We start from the raw sequence: 17669 nt of genomic DNA, 5'->3' as shown, positions 1-17669 counted from the left end.
AGTGGGACTATAAAAAGTGCGTTTTTGTTACAGTTACACTAATCCTAACTTACAAAAACCTATTTTTTTGAGAATGATGACTCCCAATAACATTGCAATCTCCAACTACTTCAGATCACTGTTGTTTACAGGTTCGAAGTGATGTGTTGTAAATCCTTGCATGATCTGTTAACATTGACATTTAACATTGAGACATTGAGATGCTTTGCTGCTACGTAATGGCTCTGGGAAACTACATTGAAAAAAGTGATAACACGACATCCGTCTGTTTGACCCTGATATACTTCCCATGCAGTTTCTAGTATATATACTAATTGTAATTGTGGTCTTTATGACCCCAAAGATTTGTAGTGATTGTTAATAAAAACTTTTTTTTAATTACAACTTTCTTCTTAGTGTTTACTTCTTCATACATTGGTACCAATCACCACAAAACTCACCATTAACTTCCATTTAAAAACGTTATATTTGAATGAAAACCTCACTTAAATGATGACCTAAATGATATACAAGTTGTTTTTGGATATTGATTTAGATGTCGAATCATTTGCTGGTTAGAGATTAAGATAAAATATTTACAGTTTACAAATTGATTTTACCAGCAGAGGGCCATAGGAGCCATTCATTTGACTGGATGTGGCCAACTGCTCATAAATCACATTTTGTGATACATTTTGTAAATGTGTACATACATTTATAAAACACATTAAAAATAAATAGTATTAAAGAATAATATTCTCTTAATTGTTTTAATATATTTTTGACTCGTTTTAAAATGCATGTTTTATTACCACAGAAATTTTACAGAAAAGTGTCCCACAAGAAACACCTAAAGGACAAGACCTGGAGTCAGATTGTAGTAGAACATTTATTTTATTGAAACAAAAAAACTTTAGAATGTATAAAAAATTATTTAAAAGTTATAAAAATAAAGCACAAACACAATATGAAGAACCCAACAGAAGTGAAGAGTGAACATGAACTTTATACAATAAAAAAAATAAACACGTGAATTGTTTAGGTTAATTGTCTGATGTCTCTTCAGCGGTCCTCTTGATGAGCTTTTTCACATAGTTTTTTAATTTTTCTTCAAGGTACTTCTGGAAGCTGGTCTTGATGTCTTCAGGAGCCCAGTCCTCCTCCCAGACACCCCTGGAAACTCCTTCACACTGCACTATCTTTGCATTACGCTGTAAGTCTCTCCGATCTGACAGAAATATCAGGAGTTAGTTATTGTTGTTGTTATCATCATGTGACATGACTTCTATTGTATTGAGGGAATGCTTTTGTGTTAAACAGTAAAGAGACTCGGTGCGTTCTCACCTTTTACTTTCAGCTGGTCCATCATGTAGTTGAAGAAGGCCTGCTGTCTTTCACTCAGCCTCTCGCGGGCGTCTGATTTTTCAGGCCAGAAAGGCTGGAGGATCTGGTCCAGGTCTTCAGATCGGCTCCTCTTCTGCTCTGGAGTCCAATCCGGTGACGGAGCTGATCTCTTCCTCTGGACTTCAGAGTGGGACGGTCCACTGGTTGCCTTTTCTTCAAGAATTCTCTTTATTTCCCCAATCTGTTGGTCTTGAGCTTCCACGCGTGATCTTAAGGCACTGAGGTCAGCCTTAACTGCAGCCATGTCACTGGGCATCTTGTCGTTCATCGATTCTTCAAGGTTTTTTTGTTTTTGTTGCAGATCTGAAATCTGAGCAACCGCAAATTTCTCAAAACAGTTTATCCGCGTTATTATCACCTCCTCGACAGAAAGGTCCAGGTCATTTTCTAAAGAGCTGCTCATCTAACACGGAATAGAAATTTGAAATATAATTGAAAATATCTTGTGGAAACGGTATGTGCAGATCATTAACAACATTTTGGGGGAAAACATCATGCACTTCAAAATGACCTATAGGGGAGAAGATTTATAATAATAAAGTTTATGATTACAGTTAGGCTAGCGTGTTTGCAACTAGCGGTAGGAAAACAACAGAACTAAAGCGATATTGGTCTGTGAAAAAATCTATACAAATGTCAACACAACCCCATCGAGCGCATGTTGTCGCAGATGAAAAAGCATAATAATTCGATTCTGTCGTGTCTTCATCGAAATGTTTTAATTTGTGCGTGCGTGTTTTTTTGCAGCATACGGGTATTACAATGTAATTGGCCTATAAGTGCGGTCGATCTCAACAGACACACGACAACAACAAACAAAAGTTACAGAGGATTGATTTGTCTACACAGCGATAAATATAACAAGGCAAGACTAACAGGATAAAAGCACCTGCTGTTAGCCTGTTAACGTTACTTGTCGACTGACTACTTTAGCAGATCATGTCCCATCGAAGTGCATGTTGTGGAAAAATAAGTGATAGGCTATATGTGCGCTTTATTTATTTATTTTTATATATATGTATACATATATATATTTACCTTGATTGTCGACTGATCGGCTGTGTCACTCTGAATAGGAATAGGGCAGATGAGGCGGCACTTTGATTGACAGCTGACGTCTCCGCTCCTGTGACGTACGTGCGCTTCTTGAGACGGACCAGCAGAAGACAAACAGGTTGCCTAGTTTACAACGACACTGTACTATTTCACTATTATCACCACCTAACTAATGACACCTCGTGATAAAAGTCAGTATTTAGTTCTTGAAACTTTCTTCAGGCTCCCTATTATTCTGGAGCGGATGATTGACAGACCAGAGTCGCACTGTAACGTTTCTGCTGACCTCTAGTGGACGACTTACGACAGTGACTTTAATGTAAATGATTTCTCCGTTCTATACCTTGGATGGGTTTGATGTCTTATAATGGACATGATGCAGAAGAGTGCTGACAGGTAATGCCACAGACGGTTTTTAATCTCGCTGCAGAGCACGATTTCTCTCCCAGTCAACAACCTGATCCTAACCTCTGTCTTAATGACCTGGACCATAGATTGTGCTCTTCCATTTGGTCAGAAGAAGGCAGAATGAAATTGCAATATCCCAAGGCAAACCAAGTCAAAGTAGGTACAGTACTTAAAGCAGTACTACTCTTCAAACATGTCATTTAAATGTACATTTATAACTCATTTGGTTGTTGAAAAACCAAGATTTAAAGGCCCTGTTTTTTTTTGTTATGCATTTAATTTTTTACATTTTTTCTAAACAACAACACCAGTTTTTAGGTCACCCCAATCCACAACACTTTCTACAGAGGGACTATCGAGAGCATCCTGAGCAGCTGCATCACTGTAGGGTTTGGAAAGTGCACCATCCCGGATCATAACCTCCAGCAGCGGATAGTGAGGACAGCAGATCATCAGTGTCCCTTTTCCCTCTCACAGACACACGCTGTGCCCGCAGAGTTATCAGTGTTGCGGACGACCACACACACCCTTCTGCCGTCTAGCAGGAGGTACAGAAGCATTCTGACTTTATAATCTAATTGTGTACAGTGTTTTTTGTTTGTCCTAAGTTGATATATGCAGCACCTTAGGCCACTGTTTCATTTCACAGTATATGAGCTACGTATAGAGCTGCAAAGACAACAAAGCTACTTTGACTCTATAACTCTTATGGTTAGTTCAATTAGAGTTGTGGAGTATGAAAATAATGCCATATTGCATAAAAAAAAAATCCCAAACATATATGCACAAATGTAATATAAATGTTATTAGCTGACAGTGTTCAGGTGGGTCCAGATAAATTGTGACAAATGCAGCGGTACGGAATGCATCGTATTAACACATGGCATCGTATGTTTGGCCCCTAGAAAAGTCCTTTGTGGTAAATTGAATCTGTGCCCTCCAACAAAAGTGCTTGGACTTTGTTTGCAATTAATTACTTTTTCTTTATCTTTTATTTGATAAAAAAAGCAATTATAAATACATAAAGCTAACAATAAGAAGATTATCTTCCATTAAAGTTAATTTATATTTTAGACCAATTTGATTCAGCTTTATAGGTGAGGAACATAGTCAATGTTCCAATTCACTATATACAGCGAGTGTCCCATCCCAAAAAAGTTGGAAATCTCAAAATAAATAAATAACAAAGTGTGAGTTGAAACCACACAAAGTCAACGATATTTATTAATAAATAAAACGTCTAAAAACAAAAAATAAAAAACAAGTAGGCATAGAGGCATAAGCACCCCCATTAGAATCTATATACATTTTGCAGAATAGTCCATCCAAACAATACAAACAATAATTGATGCAATGTTTGAATGGGTCCTCAATCCTTGCAAGCCGCACAAACAAAAGTATCCAGGCTGGACGGCTGAACGCAGGATCTGTGGTACCGGCGCAGGCAGGAAAGACAGCTAATCTGAAAATTTGGATCAATAAAGACAACTAAATGATAACATCACTGTTAACTTTGAGGATGCATGTGTAAATGTTTGCACATACTAACCCAGGCGGTGTCTCCGCTTTCCTCTCCACAGAATGAGCACAACCGGGTTAAATCATCTAGAAAACAATACAGAATAAAAGAGAGAAAAAAAATAGGAGGCCAAAAACAATTTATATAGATGTAATGCTCTCCCTGTGTCATGTCTGGGAAGAACTGCAATAATCATTACGAACATTTTTATTAGCTTCTCGAGACATTCACAGCTCAAGGATTTTACTGCCATAAGGTCTACTCTACATACTAAATCATAATTTAAAAAACTGGTTATGCATCAGTGATTTAAACGATGTGTACTAAAATGAATGGTGCTCTGTCTGAACTTGAGAACTTCCGTGAAACGTACCACTGTCTTGTAGAAGAGTGACAGCTATGTGTTTCCTGAGGTTGTTAACTGATTCTTCATCACTGGAAAAATCAATTGGCTGCTGACGGAGAATACATTCGGCAAACTACAAAAAATGTAATAAAAAAAGATGTGTGTATATATATATATATATATATATATGTTGTCATTTTAGGACAGTGCTATTAGAAATTACTATATGATGTCCATGGCCACCATCATATAATCATCCTTATTTTTTTATTTATTATTCAATCAAATTGGATGTTTAAGTCATTGAAACTTGAATTCATCAAACTGACTTAAAAAAATAAGTTGAATCTTATATGTCAGGAAAACATATTACATTAACTCATCAAAATAAGTTGAGCAGTTTTTTACACCTTTGATACCTTCAGTGCAAAAACTCCACAGGACGAGGAATCCCTCTGTTTGGGATGAGGAACCGTCTCGCACGTCCAGGCTGAGGCGTCGTATCCTCTCTGAAGCATCAGTGCTCTTATATTGACAAACAACAATGTAACAAATGACAGCGCTATGCATTGTAGTTTCAAATACATTACTGTAAAAAGCCTTTGATTTTATTTATTCATACCTTGTCACCTTCTGGCACTTCATTATATCGATTTGACTTTCTCCCATTGGGTCTAAAAACAATGCCTTCTTCTGTGATGGCAGGATAACCTTTCAGTATTTTAGAATATATAGAAACATAGTTATGCACACTAATGGTCCATTTTAGTTTGGTTTATTTCAAAAACAAAGCAAGTTCCATCTTATACCGTAACTGTCCAGTGGTTGTGCTTGTTTGTGATGCCAATGATGAAGTGGTACACTGAGGGGTCAATCTGGAAATATTTTTGTTGTTGTTAGAATTCAAAGCCTTTGTGACCTTATCGTATTTACACTGAATAAAACCAACCTTCAGCATTGTTAAATGTCCTCGCCAAATTTTTCTCATTTCAAAGCTGTCTATGTAGAATGCCTGCTCTGCTGACCGAATGTTGAATTTCTGGATTTCCAGATAGATGAAGGCATTGATGACCTGCTGACAATGAGGTTCACATGAGGGTGCATACATGTTGTGTTTATTATACATAATAATAAAGTCAAGCGACTGTTTGTTTGTGTACCTCACTCTCGAGCTCCAGACCTGGAGAAGTACTGTAAAGGTCAAAAAAGAAGACTTTGTATGGCCCAATTTTGGAGACCATCACAAAAACATTCTTTCCTCTCCATGCATCTGTAATGCCTGTATTTGAAAACATACTGAGTGTATAATGTCACTTTTCAAAGAGCCTTCCCATAGTTCACATCACAGACGCAATATTTCTAACTTACACTGTTCTATGCGTGGGCTGACTTGAGTTTCTGACACAGTTTCTGCTGTGGAAGGGTGGATAACACAGTGATAGATTATTTGTTTATTTAGTTTGACAACACAACTACAATTTTAAATGTGTCTTGCCTTATACAAAATAAATATAATGTTAAAAAAAGTATGTGAATTGATATTTTACTGTTTGTACATGTGCCCAGATCCAGCAGACGATGCTCTAGCCTCCTCATGTCTTCCTTGCTATCTATAATGAGTTGGACAACATGTCGTCTTACATCCTTGTATTGCCTTCTGATGCGTCTCACAGACTCTAGAAAGAAATAATGAATGTGAATTATGAGATGGGTTATTGTCCCAGTGCTAACTTATTCCATATGGCTATCACTCAAAGCAATTGTCTAATAAAAGGACTTGAGGATAGAATCATTTGATCTCTCTCTCTCTCTCTCTCTCTCTCTCTCTCTCTCTATGTATATATATATATGTAATTAAATTATTCATTCATTGACGATGTCCTTAAAGACACTTGATGAAGTGGGACCAAACTTTGCATGGCAGTTTTCTAGTGAATCGGGCCTTACCTTCTTCCATTGTCACACGTCAAAAATCAGTCTCTTGCAATAACTGATTCTTTTTAGAAAACCTACAAATAATCATTCAAAAAGTATAAATTAAAAAGAGCCAAAGATGTTGATAAATACACAATCAAAAATACAATTTAAACAAGAGAACAATAAAGACTACAAAATTAATCATTGTTTCGCTACATGACGTTCAAGCATGGTATTTTTTTTAGTAAAAAAATGTTCATGTCCAAATGGTTTTATATATGGCAGAGAAAAAAAAAAAAGCTATAGCAAAAGTGTTACAAGGTAACAACACAGCGTATAAACGCTCGATCACTTCAAAGCCACATGAAACTGTTATTTATCCACTCAGTAGCCCAGTTTCGAAACCGCTCACGTGATGTCATAAGTACAGGCATAACTTGAAATATCATGCAAATAATTAAAAAAGTGGAAAGACTGTCACCTTGATCAGCAGAAGATCGATCTCACACGGTGTAAAACAACAGGTTTGATTGACAGTAAGACGTCACAGGTCACAGAGGGGGATGGGAATTAGTAGAGTAGCGGTGGCCATACAGTAGGCTATAATATCTCTAATTTACACTCGTGGCCACTGATGTTTTGCCCCTCGTAGCAAAGGCAAGGCACGTTATTTATATAGCACATGTCATACTCAATGGCAATTTAAAGTGCTTTACATGAAAAGGAAACATAACAATATAAAAAGTAAAAAATAAAAAAGAGAAAAAACTACTTAAAGCACATGTGCATTTCATTTGAGACCGAAGGACAGTGGGGTCGATTGAACATATCATATCATTTTGTCTATTCATAAAGATTGTCAGACACGTTGCCCCTTCATTTTTAATATTCTGCATCTATAATAAACTTTAGGCCATAACTGAGAACAGAATAAGGAGCGGGACTTCTCATTTAAAAAGGAATCTGCTGCCCTCTGCTGGACAACTTGAGACAACTTCCACTTTAGCAACAGATATCCTCCTGGGACCCAGAAAAAAAAAGTTTTTTGAATTTAGTTTTTTTCCAGGTTATCACACTGTTTAGAGCACAATAAACAAATGGTAAAAAAAAACATTTTTGAAAAATAATATTTTATTCATACGTTATGCTATGTCCTCTGTAGTGGACGTCAGGACTAAGTTGTTTAAAAAATAAAATGACATGAAATTATATGTATAGGCAAAAACAATGGGATTTTTTTTTTCAATCACCAATAAATTTGGGGGTTTCAGGATTTTTTCAACCAAAATTTGTATAAAGATTATTCTCAACTATGTTATGAAAGAAATAATGGAATGAATTGATACACCATTTTACTTTATGCAATATGTGGGTAAAATGTCCATAAATTAATATTCCCATTCAATGCAATGTATCTATAAACTGTATCTAATGTGCACATTAATGTGTTCTTGGAGCAACATTTAATGAAAAAAGAAGTGTAATAATTGGAGTAATAATTGGCAACATTTGAATAATAATATCTAATATTTCATAGAAATATTGATGTATAATTTATTTCCATATTCACTTGTTTCGTCTCACAAAATGCCTGATAAACATGATTTAAGTCCTGGTGTCCTCTACAGTGGACACGTATGAAATCAATGCCCTGTTCTGTAACAGAATTTTTTTATTTTTTTTTAAACCCCTTAACATTTTCCTGAGATGTTGTTTTATGAAATACAATCTGAAAAGTAGTCCAATTTAAATTATAATTACAATATATTATCATATTTCCATAAGAATGCTACATTTGATCACTAAATTAATGTCAGACATTTTTAAAGACCAAGGAGAAGTTGTTTTCATGGTGAAACCTCCAAACATTTGGTGTCTCTGGAAAGTCCTGAATGTGCTCTTTACAGGACACCCAGGTTGTTTCATGTGACATGTATGATGTCAGAGAAATTCACTAAAATATAATGTCCACTACAGTGGACAAAAGTCTATTCATGGGTCCCAGGAGGATATAGCCTAATGGCCAAACCCTTCCGAGAGGATTAATCACGTACATGTCAACAGACAAACTGTGATCAAACCAACTGTTTGATCACACTACAAGGTAACACAATGTGACAGGATTGCAAAATAAAATTAACAGGGAACATTTCCTGTTTAAGTGGTAAACTTAGCACCAAAATATCATTTATTTATATTTTTATTTATAATTAAAAACAGTTACAATTACTGGATGTTTTTATTTCTTTTACATTTTGGGTGGCTTATATTATTACATAAATTAATTACATAGTAGTGACTAGCTACTAGTAAGACTTTTGGTCTAACATAGCTTCCATCGTTACTCGACTGGCCGGAACTTGGTTGTAACTTTGTCGCAGTGTTCTGTGTTGCAGGAACTTTGTTCCTTCCTTCTACTTGTAAGTCAACATTACAGTGGCTATGTGTAGTTTTTACTTGCTAGCTAATGTAATTTATTTACTTGTTATCAGACATAATCTACTCGAAGTGGGACTCTGTTGTACATGAAAAAACCCATAGTAATTCATTTTAAATACCGTTGAAACCGTCTATACATTTCACCAAAAAATGTATTGGACTATAAATATTAACCATTGTAAAATAACTTAAAATCAATATGCATATTAGCCGATGTTATAACAAGAGTAAGACTACAACAAATCACATTACAGAAAAAAAGAAAAAAGAAAACCAAAAAAGATAAAACAATTTAACCAGTATTTATTATTGAATTAAATATTCATATATCCACGGGCATAAGGGCTCACATTCATACAAAGCCATATTACATACAGCCATTGAGCCGGTTCAGCACTGGTGCTGATATGCACGGCCAATGCAACCGTTTTCCATTGACCGGTGAACAGCTGGAGAAAACTCAAGTTCACCTTGCGTCAGGCCGTCTGCATGCAGGGTCAAAGGCCACAACACCACTTGTGATTTGCAATAGAAGAAAACATTACATTGAGTTTGTGAATAAACAATGCATTCATTTTGAAATTGTTTTCTGTAAATACACTGGTTTCTGTTTCAATGTTAAGGGCCTACGGAGCATGAGAACTGGACTCAGAGGCTCAAATCAGGAGGGGGGGGGGGGGGGGGGGCTCACTTTTGTATACACTAAAAAGTAATTTGGTTGTATACACTAATGCATGACATCTCAAATTAAAATATTTATAGAGAACAAGCAGAGAAATTGAGATGGGTAACAGATTTATTTGAAAAATAAAAAAGTGACAAACATTTTACAAAATAACATCTTAAAAAGAAACAATGTAAACATTAAAGAACTATAAAATAAAAACTATAACAGAACTATAAAATTGAGACAAAACAACTGGCAACGAAATCAAGCTCTGTGGACTGAGGGGAAAGGGGAGACAAAAAAACCCCGGCAGGCAGCCATCTTCGGCACAAGATCCTCATACAAATTCATCCAGTCCTCGGAACCAAGCTTCGCCTGTGTCGAAAAGTGACAGGACAGATTTTTTAGGTGCAAGTCCTGGCCTACTCATCAAGCCATTCTAGGTTTAAGCCCTCGCCACGGAATGAGGTCCTCCGAACACCATAATCGAATTTGAGCTGGGTGTCGACAGGTATGTCAGAGAGCGCTTTGAACAAAATTACATCCGTTTTCACTCCACTCAGCTTAACGGAGCAGTAAAACGGCTTTAAGTTTGGCATCTTTGCAGAATGATTTATGAGTCGGCCAAACGTGTCCGAGTTGGGATGGCATGTGCAGGGAAAGGTCTGCGCGTCGACACATAGGTCTCTTTGGCCCGCCTTAAAAAAAAACAAGTAGCCAGCCTGGTCACCGAGGTCCCGCATCATCTCCTTCCCAACTGATGCTGGAATCACCTTCCCGTGATAGTCACAAACTATTTCCCCTTTAAGAAAGGGCCGTGTTGCAACCACTCCTACAATAGAACAAAACATTACATTTTGAGTTGGTTGAATAAACATTGCATTCATTTGAAAAATGTGTTCTGTAAAAAAAAAAAAAAAACCTCTACTGCCTATGCTAATAATTCCTTGCAGTATACGTTGCATGGCCCACGTTTCATTTATAGAACAAACTAATGCCACAGTTTTACCCTTACCACGACCTTGCTTGGCACCGAAGTCCTTAATAGCCAGCCCCGTCCAGGTCTGCTCAGACAGGCACTTCATTATGGCCTCATCCGACTCTATGGCGAGGTTGGAAGGAGATGGTTTCCACAACCGTTGAATCTCCTCTGGCTTCGGGTAGTTGGACTTCCACCCCTCCTGCCTAATCAGCCTCGACAACTTTCCGGTCGAAGGCTTATGGACTTTGAAGTGTTCTGAAAGACAAAATGAAACCACTTTACTCAAAAGAAGTCAAAAGTGATCGGTGTGAGTCGGACATTGCTGCGTTTTGATAGAGATAGTGTGTGGTAGGAAAAGGTGTTTGGGTTTGGAGTTTGTATTAAAAAAAAAAAAAAAACAAAGGTTTAGTTTTGACCAGGAGATCAAACCCTTGGCTAATTGTGTGATGTGGGTGTGTTGCTGTGTTAAGGGGTTTAGAAAAAAAAAATGCCTTAAGCATTGGTAAAAACTTGGCGGCTGTTTACAAAAAAATTTAAATTTTTTTTTAAAAAAACACCCACAGCAACCTGCAGCGTCTGCATGTTAAAATGCGGGACAATGCTGTATTGGTGGATTCGGAGACTTACCCAGAAGATATTCCCGCCTCTGGGCGTACTGCGAGACCCGCCACTTATCATAGAAGGTGCCGTCTTCAGGAAACCCATACTTCACACGCTGTTTTTTCGATGGAGGCTGCCCATCCAGTGAAATGGGAAAACTGGTCACAAATGCAGAGAAGTCTTTGCGGGCAGTTGGCAGACTCGAACTGCCTCCGGCTGTAGCCAATTCAGCAAATGACTGGTGGTCGTCGTCCGAAGAATTGCTTTGTAGGCGAGGAACAAAAAGGTTTGTTACTTGGGCAAAATTATGGCTACTCGGATGTAAAGATTGTTTGTGACATGTTAGGTCCTTGCTGCGTGAAGAGACTTACACGCACAAAGAGTCCAGCAGCACAGCTGCGTCAACAGCGTCCTGTGGTCCGACATCACGAGCGCCACGGTCCAGGTAAAACTGCACCGCCTGCCGTTGGGGCTCCGTTAGCTTCTGCGCAGCAATGCCAACCGCCCTGCGCACATCCTGGCTAGTAAAGTGGGGAAGTTTGTGCCTGCAGAAACAAAATGGAACACAAAGGGTTGCCTGTGAAATGACTGTGACTGACAAAATGTAGTTAACGGTGTGCACTCACACACGCATATGTGCAGGTACATACAGATCGTGTAGGCATTTGAGGTCTCGCGATACGCTGGAGACCGCCTCACCGGAGGACACAAGAAAGAAGGCATTGCATGGTTTCTCGTGACAGATGTTCCCTGGCCTTATCTTGCTGAAGTAGACCTGCAAACACTATGGGAAACAAAAACAAAAAAGGGAAAAAATGTCTGTGCGAACAAAAGATTATTAAATGGTATAAACAATGGTAGCAAGTCATCGGCTGTTTATGTCATACTAAAACTCACAGCTTCCTCCCATTGGGTCAGGGCAAGCAGCGTGTTGGTATCCGTGCCCCTCCCTACGCCGATCACCACCCTGCCACTATGCTCAAACCGATCAAGCCAATCTGAATCCTGGATAACGAAAGAGCGGTCACTAATGCATACGTAAACACTGCATCATATCATGAGCGTAAAGTCTTTAAAGTAGACATGGACTTACTGTCAAGGACTCCACAGCAATCGGGCGCAGCATGTGGGCAAAAACCAGTGTAGCTTCGCAGTAGTACCTATACATGGTACTTTCTCTGTGCCCGAGTTTTCTGCCCATCTCCAGATCTTGACACATCCTGTTTATTTCCGGCTTCGCCACTCTTAAAATAGTTTGACAATCTTTGAGTGCAGCAATCCCAAAGAGGAAGAACCTGTTTGGACAAAACAAAAAACAAGACAGGTGTAAGGGATCTGCTGGAGGCAAGTATAGATGAGAACTCAAATGCATTTAGAAACATATCAAGATCAGACATAGAACAAAAGCACAGCGTGGCATTAACTCACAACAGAAGGATGGGACGGCATGACACTCAGCAAACACGGGTACAGTGAAACAAAAAACTGACAAAGACACGTGGCAAACATGAGGGCTTAAATACACACAAGACTAATGACAAGACAAGGGACACCTGTAAACAATGAACCAATGACAACATGGCACATTAGACAAGGGAACACATGGCAGGATCATACTCAACACCAGACAAACAGCTGACAGACACTGTGTCGAGTTGATGAGGGTGATTGACTGATTGATTGCAGAGTGTTTGCAGGTGAGAGCCAAGAGCATTTCTTGGCATTGTGACTTTATCATCTCAGGATAAAAGTGTGGTCGCACATGTCAGTGAGTTTGTTTGTTTGTTTTATTCAGTTGCATTGTCACCTTATGGTAGGTAACATCCACACTACATTTCTCATGATTGATGTTCTTAATTAGTACTTTTGTCTTGTTTCCAGTACAAATGGCTAAATAATCTCAAGTCGAAATGCATTTACTAGAGGAGTAGATTTGTATAAGATGCTGCACTGCAAAAAACAAACATTTTCTTACTTAGTATTATTGTCTGGTTTCCAGTCCAAACATCTAAAAATTCTTACATGAAGATGCATTAAAATGAAGTGGGTTTTTACTCAACACAAGCTAAACTATCTGTCCATGGATTAAGAAAAAGAACCTTAAATTCAATAAGAAACCATATTTTTCTTACCCCATGGACCGATAGTTTTGCTTGTGTTAAGCAAAAAAACCCTTCATTTTAATTATTTCCACAGAAAACCAGACATAATATAGCATTTTACTACTTTAGTAAATTCATCTTGATTTTAAGAAATTCTTTTGATATTAGGACTGGAAAACAAGACACGGATACTAAGTAAGAAAAGCATTTTTTGCAGTGAATGTCTTTGTTAACAACTCCCTTCAATCTGATTTACTTATCACAGAAAACAGGACCCACTATAATTATGACATCTAGTGAATGCATCCTGATTTAAGAATTGTTAGATATTTGGACTGGAAAACGAGACAAGGATACGGAGGGGGAATAACACTCTTTTTCTTTTTGCAGTGTAGCACACGGTTTACTGCACTTACTTTTGAGTCGGACCAGACGGGACTACGCGGGTTGGAGATGGAGCTTCAGCATCGGTCTCCGAGGGCTGATTGGCAACGAAGAAGCCGCGGCGAAGAAGTTCATTGACCAAGTTGGCCTGGGAGCATCTGTCAGGAATGAGCTTGCAGATGACATTGTAGTCCCAGTTTCTGCCGTAGCGGACCCAACCCTTGCTTGAGGCCTTTGCGCTCTGCACCTCGGCTGCTCTCTCCTCTGGAGTGCTGCTCCTCATGCACACACGAGCCAGGTGAACGGAGATGCACTCCTGAGGCTTGTGGCACCGCAAGCAGTGGACAAGATGACGATCAGGAGTCCTGGGAGACAAACAGACACGTGAAAGAAATTATTTCAACGATTTTAAAGAACAATTCATGATTTGAAGAAATGTAATTAAAAAAAAAAACCACACTAAATGAGCAGCAGCACAACAGGGCCTGCCCTGCACTAATGCCATTTGCATTGTGAGGGCCTTAGTCTGTGCACGCTCACACCCTTTAATGACAATGGTCATCTTAAACCTAAACGTTGTCTTTAAACGCTGAGAAACACACAATGAATTCGCTTGAAAACTTGGTTTTAAAAAAATAAAATAATTTGTTTGTGCAATTGTTGTAGTAATTGTTTGTTCTTCTAAACAACTCGCTTTGTTTGTATTCTTTCCAGAAAACAAGACATTGCATCTTATTCCGTTTTACTCCTCTATTAAATGCATAATTATTTATATATAGTGTATATATATTTTTCAATATTTGGACTGTTTTAAAAAAAAAAGACAAACACTAAGTTGGAAAATCATTTTTGGTAGTGTATTTGCAGTCCAGTTTAAACTAAGAATATAGGTGGAAAATGCCTGGTGATCGGGTGTCTCTTAAATTGAAAACACAATAGGTTTGCTTTGAAACGTTGTTAACATGAGTTTTTTGTTTGTTTGTTTTTTTTTGGTTGAGAGAAATTGGTTTCTCTGTAACCACCATGACCTCTGACCTCAATGAATTGATTGTAGCTTATTCACAAAAAACAAGTCGAAGTTGAAAGCTGGATTCTAACTATACATTTTCTTTACATAAAGGCTTTACTTCAAAACTTTGGAACTACACTACCGTTTAGCAGTTTTAGACCTGTAAGACGTCTTAATGTTTTCAAAAAATGTCCCGTTAGCGCTTACCACGAAGACCACGCCCATAGCACCTATAGCACCTTGAATACTTAATGTTTATATATATGAGACACTTCAGAAATCAATCGCATGCCGAATAGCCGATCAAAAAACATTGATTATTATTACCATAAATGTTGATACTCGGAGACTATGTTGCTGCAAATAAGTCGGAGGAACGCGGGCGCATTCGTCGACCTGGAGCTGACTAGAGGAAACCGATATAACACAAAAAAATAATGTTTAGAAGCATTACCTTTTCTGTACTGTATCAGCCATGGAAAAATCAGTCAGGGAATAATACGTATTCGACAAAGTCTAATAAGTAAAAGTTGTTCGATAAAGTCGTTTGGTTTCCGCTATTCAAAGTGGAATTTAAATCCAATGGGGTGGGGCCTAACTTTTTTCCAACATCACTACATGGAATAAAAGTCTGGAATGAAAGTGTGTTGATCAAACATTTAATAACCTAAGGTCAACGATGTGTAATACAATTTTTTAAAAATATTTTTAAACCAATATGTAAAAAGAAGATATATATATATATATATATATATATATATATATATATTTAGTACAACTGTTTGTAAGTATTCTTATTTATTTTCTACACATTATTATTTTATTGCAGGAATGATTGATCATTAGTTACATTGACAAGCAAACAACTCCAAATGCATAATTGCATATCATAACTCACAATTTATAAGGACAAAACAGAACTGCTATTAATAACTATGTTAATACTTATTTGAGAGAAATAAATCTGAATTACTAAAGTTATTGGTTGTAACTACAATATAATAACATTATAGAAATGAAGATTACATGTTTTTTGTAAAATACATTCATAGAACCATGTATATATGAATAAAAGGAACATTTGCAGTGAATAGTATCACATAAGCTGAAGGAAGTCACAATTTTTTTTTTCAAATGCATAATTGCATCCTGTGTTTCTACTTAAATCCTTCAATTATGAATTTATAGAGGTTACTAACTGTTTCATAACTCGCAATTTATAAGGACAAAACAGAACTGCCATTAAAAACTATGTTAATACTTATTTGAGAGAAATAAATCTGAATTACTAAAGTTATTTGGTAATGTGTTTGATCAATGTCACAATGTGACGTTGATTCTAAATAATTTTTTTTAAACACTGGTAATACAATGTCGCTGTCTGATGTACCAAGTTAATGTTGAAATAACATTAATATGTAAACTGCACTTCAATGGTGTGTCAACAAATTGGCATTATAAGGCATTAAGTTGCTTTGATTCTAGGGGGGACTTTATAAAAAAAGGAAAAAAAAAGAAAAGAAAACAAGCTTATTTGTATATGTACCTTCATATTTATTAAATTCACATTGTTATGGTGACATTTTCCAGAGCAGCATTGATAGGTTTGCTGTGCAGATGTTTCTCACTGGCCCACCCTGTTCAGGCAGCACAACCACTGTACATACTGGAAAGACGTCTCCTGCACATAAGGGGACAGCGCTGTCATATTCATGGTGGGGAAGGGGTAAAAAAAATCTGGCAGGCTCTGGCATCACTCCAACAGATATTTGATCTGTTTATATCCATATAAACAACTAATTCATACAGTCCTCGGAACCGAGCTTCGGATAAGCATGAAATCAAAATAGTACTTGCAGCCAGTAGTGTTCGCAGGGTGGGTGTGGTGTTGGGTTTTGTGGGGGACGGACACGTTGAGCACTTGTTTGCACAGGACAGCTCCTAGGTGCTGACAGTGGAAAAAAGTGCAGTGACTTACATTTTACACAGGGTGGCGCCAGTACTCATCAAACCCTGAAGCACACAGAAGAAAAACTTTATGCCAAACCTCACTTACTGAGGTGAAGCACACGATGAGGCTCTGGTAATCAGTCAAAAAAAAAAAAAAAAAAAAACTGAAATAACATTCCCACATTTCCATTGCTTTACAGGTGCTATATTCACGGTGCTATATTCACTCTCACTTGCAACATGATTTAAAAATTAATAATGATGTTAAACTAGTTCTCATGAATTATGACATTAATCAGAATAATAAGATGTCTGAATAGAGATGTCTGAATAATAAGATGAATGAATGTATATTTGAATATTTTATTCATATTTAATGTTTATTAACCATCACAATTAATTAAATAAATAAATATTAACAAGTATAATAAATGTCTGTTTTGATTCTATAAAAGATGTGCAACAGAGTGACGCTCCATCACAAGTGATCTGGCATCAAATCTGGTACTGCATCAGTCCAAACCTAACCCAAATCAAAACCTAACTCACACACAAGCTGAAAACAAGCCCCACCCACTCAAGCACAATCCAAATCTACCCAAGTCCAAACAACCAAAAGTCTAACTCCATCCATCCATGTGACACAGGCCTAAAAGACATTCACTTTTTCAAACATAAAAATATATTTTTTAACAAAAGTTGTTTAAACTCATGTATCTATATATTCATCTATTCATCTATCTATCTATTTATCTATCTATCCATCCATCCATCCATCCATCCATCACTCCATCACTCCATCCATCCATGTATAACACAGGCCTAAAAACATTCACTTTTTCAAACAAAAACATATTTTTTTTAACAAAAAGTGGTTTAAACTCATGTATCTATATATTCATCTATT

The 17669-nt window shown here is 37.2% G+C and overlaps 3 protein-coding genes and 2 long non-coding RNA genes across 6 annotated transcripts; 2 read left to right on the top strand and 3 right to left on the bottom strand.

Annotated features, from left to right (window-relative positions):
• Positions 1-1022: 1022 nt before the first annotated feature.
• On the bottom strand, positions 1023-1766 carry LOC309500605 (uncharacterized protein; the record flags this gene model as incomplete). Its single annotated transcript, XM_082172263.1, has 2 exons — positions 1324-1766; positions 1023-1207 (listed from the first exon to the last, which is right to left on the bottom strand). The coding sequence occupies exons 1-2, from the start codon at positions 1649-1651 to the stop codon at positions 1023-1025; spliced, it is 513 nt and encodes a 170-aa protein (XP_082028389.1). The 5' UTR covers positions 1652-1766.
• Positions 1767-2169: 403 nt separating this feature from the next.
• Positions 2170-3628, top strand: LOC309496522. Its single transcript, XR_014205149.1, has 3 exons — positions 2170-2835; positions 2934-3007; positions 3159-3628. It is a non-coding gene; the product is annotated as an uncharacterized lncRNA (long non-coding RNA).
• A 588-nt stretch (positions 3629-4216) lies between these two features.
• LOC309500536 (sentrin-specific protease 1-like) lies at positions 4217-8638 on the bottom strand (the record flags this gene model as incomplete). The annotated part of the gene is made up of 11 exons (XM_082172146.1): positions 6660-8638; positions 6269-6388; positions 6081-6125; positions 5873-5991; positions 5662-5784; positions 5522-5587; positions 5335-5423; positions 5132-5237; positions 4740-4845; positions 4397-4452; positions 4217-4309 (listed from the first exon to the last, which is right to left on the bottom strand). The coding sequence occupies exons 1-11, from the start codon at positions 6667-6669 to the stop codon at positions 4217-4219; spliced, it is 933 nt and encodes a 310-aa protein (XP_082028272.1). The 5' UTR covers positions 6670-8638.
• A 1208-nt stretch (positions 8639-9846) lies between these two features.
• LOC309476495 (uncharacterized protein) lies at positions 9847-12963 on the bottom strand. Of its 2 annotated transcripts, XM_082139639.1 has the most exons (8): positions 12746-12963; positions 12411-12612; positions 12215-12322; positions 11968-12101; positions 11689-11862; positions 11345-11580; positions 10751-10972; positions 9847-10567 (listed from the first exon to the last, which is right to left on the bottom strand). In XM_082139639.1, the coding sequence occupies exons 2-8, from the start codon at positions 12534-12536 to the stop codon at positions 10158-10160; spliced, it is 1410 nt and encodes a 469-aa protein (XP_081995765.1). In that variant the 5' UTR covers positions 12537-12612; positions 12746-12963; the 3' UTR covers positions 9847-10157. The 2 variants fall into 2 exon arrangements, with proteins under 2 accessions (XP_081995765.1, XP_081995764.1); XM_082139638.1 differs by lacking the exon at positions 12746-12963 and having other exon boundaries at positions 12411-12708.
• An 83-nt stretch (positions 12964-13046) lies between these two features.
• On the top strand, positions 13047-14460 carry LOC309476521. Its single transcript, XR_014198233.1, has 2 exons — positions 13047-13130; positions 13810-14460. It is a non-coding gene; the product is annotated as an uncharacterized lncRNA (long non-coding RNA).
• The last annotated feature ends 3209 nt before the right edge of the window (positions 14461-17669 follow it).

Source organism: Leuciscus leuciscus (genome assembly GCF_965113295.1).
Source record: "Leuciscus leuciscus genome assembly, chromosome: 1".
Taxonomy (NCBI): Eukaryota; Metazoa; Chordata; class Actinopteri; order Cypriniformes; family Leuciscidae; genus Leuciscus; species Leuciscus leuciscus.
This window is presented reverse-complemented; position numbering and strand designations above follow the sequence as displayed.

Excerpts from the sequence above, each read along its gene's own strand:
- LOC309476495 (XM_082139638.1), bottom strand. The coding sequence starts at position 12,689 with ATGCATTTGAGTTCTCATCTATACTTGCCTCCAGCAGATCCCTTACAC. Across the intron at positions 11,863-11,967 it reads CTCAAATGCCTACACGATCT|GCACAAACTTCCCCACTTTA; the intron begins GTATGTACCTGC and ends TTGTTTCTGCAG. Across the intron at positions 10,568-10,750 it reads CGGTGCCAAGCAAGGTCGTG|GAGTGGTTGCAACACGGCCC; the intron begins GTAAGGGTAAAA and ends GTTCTATTGTAG.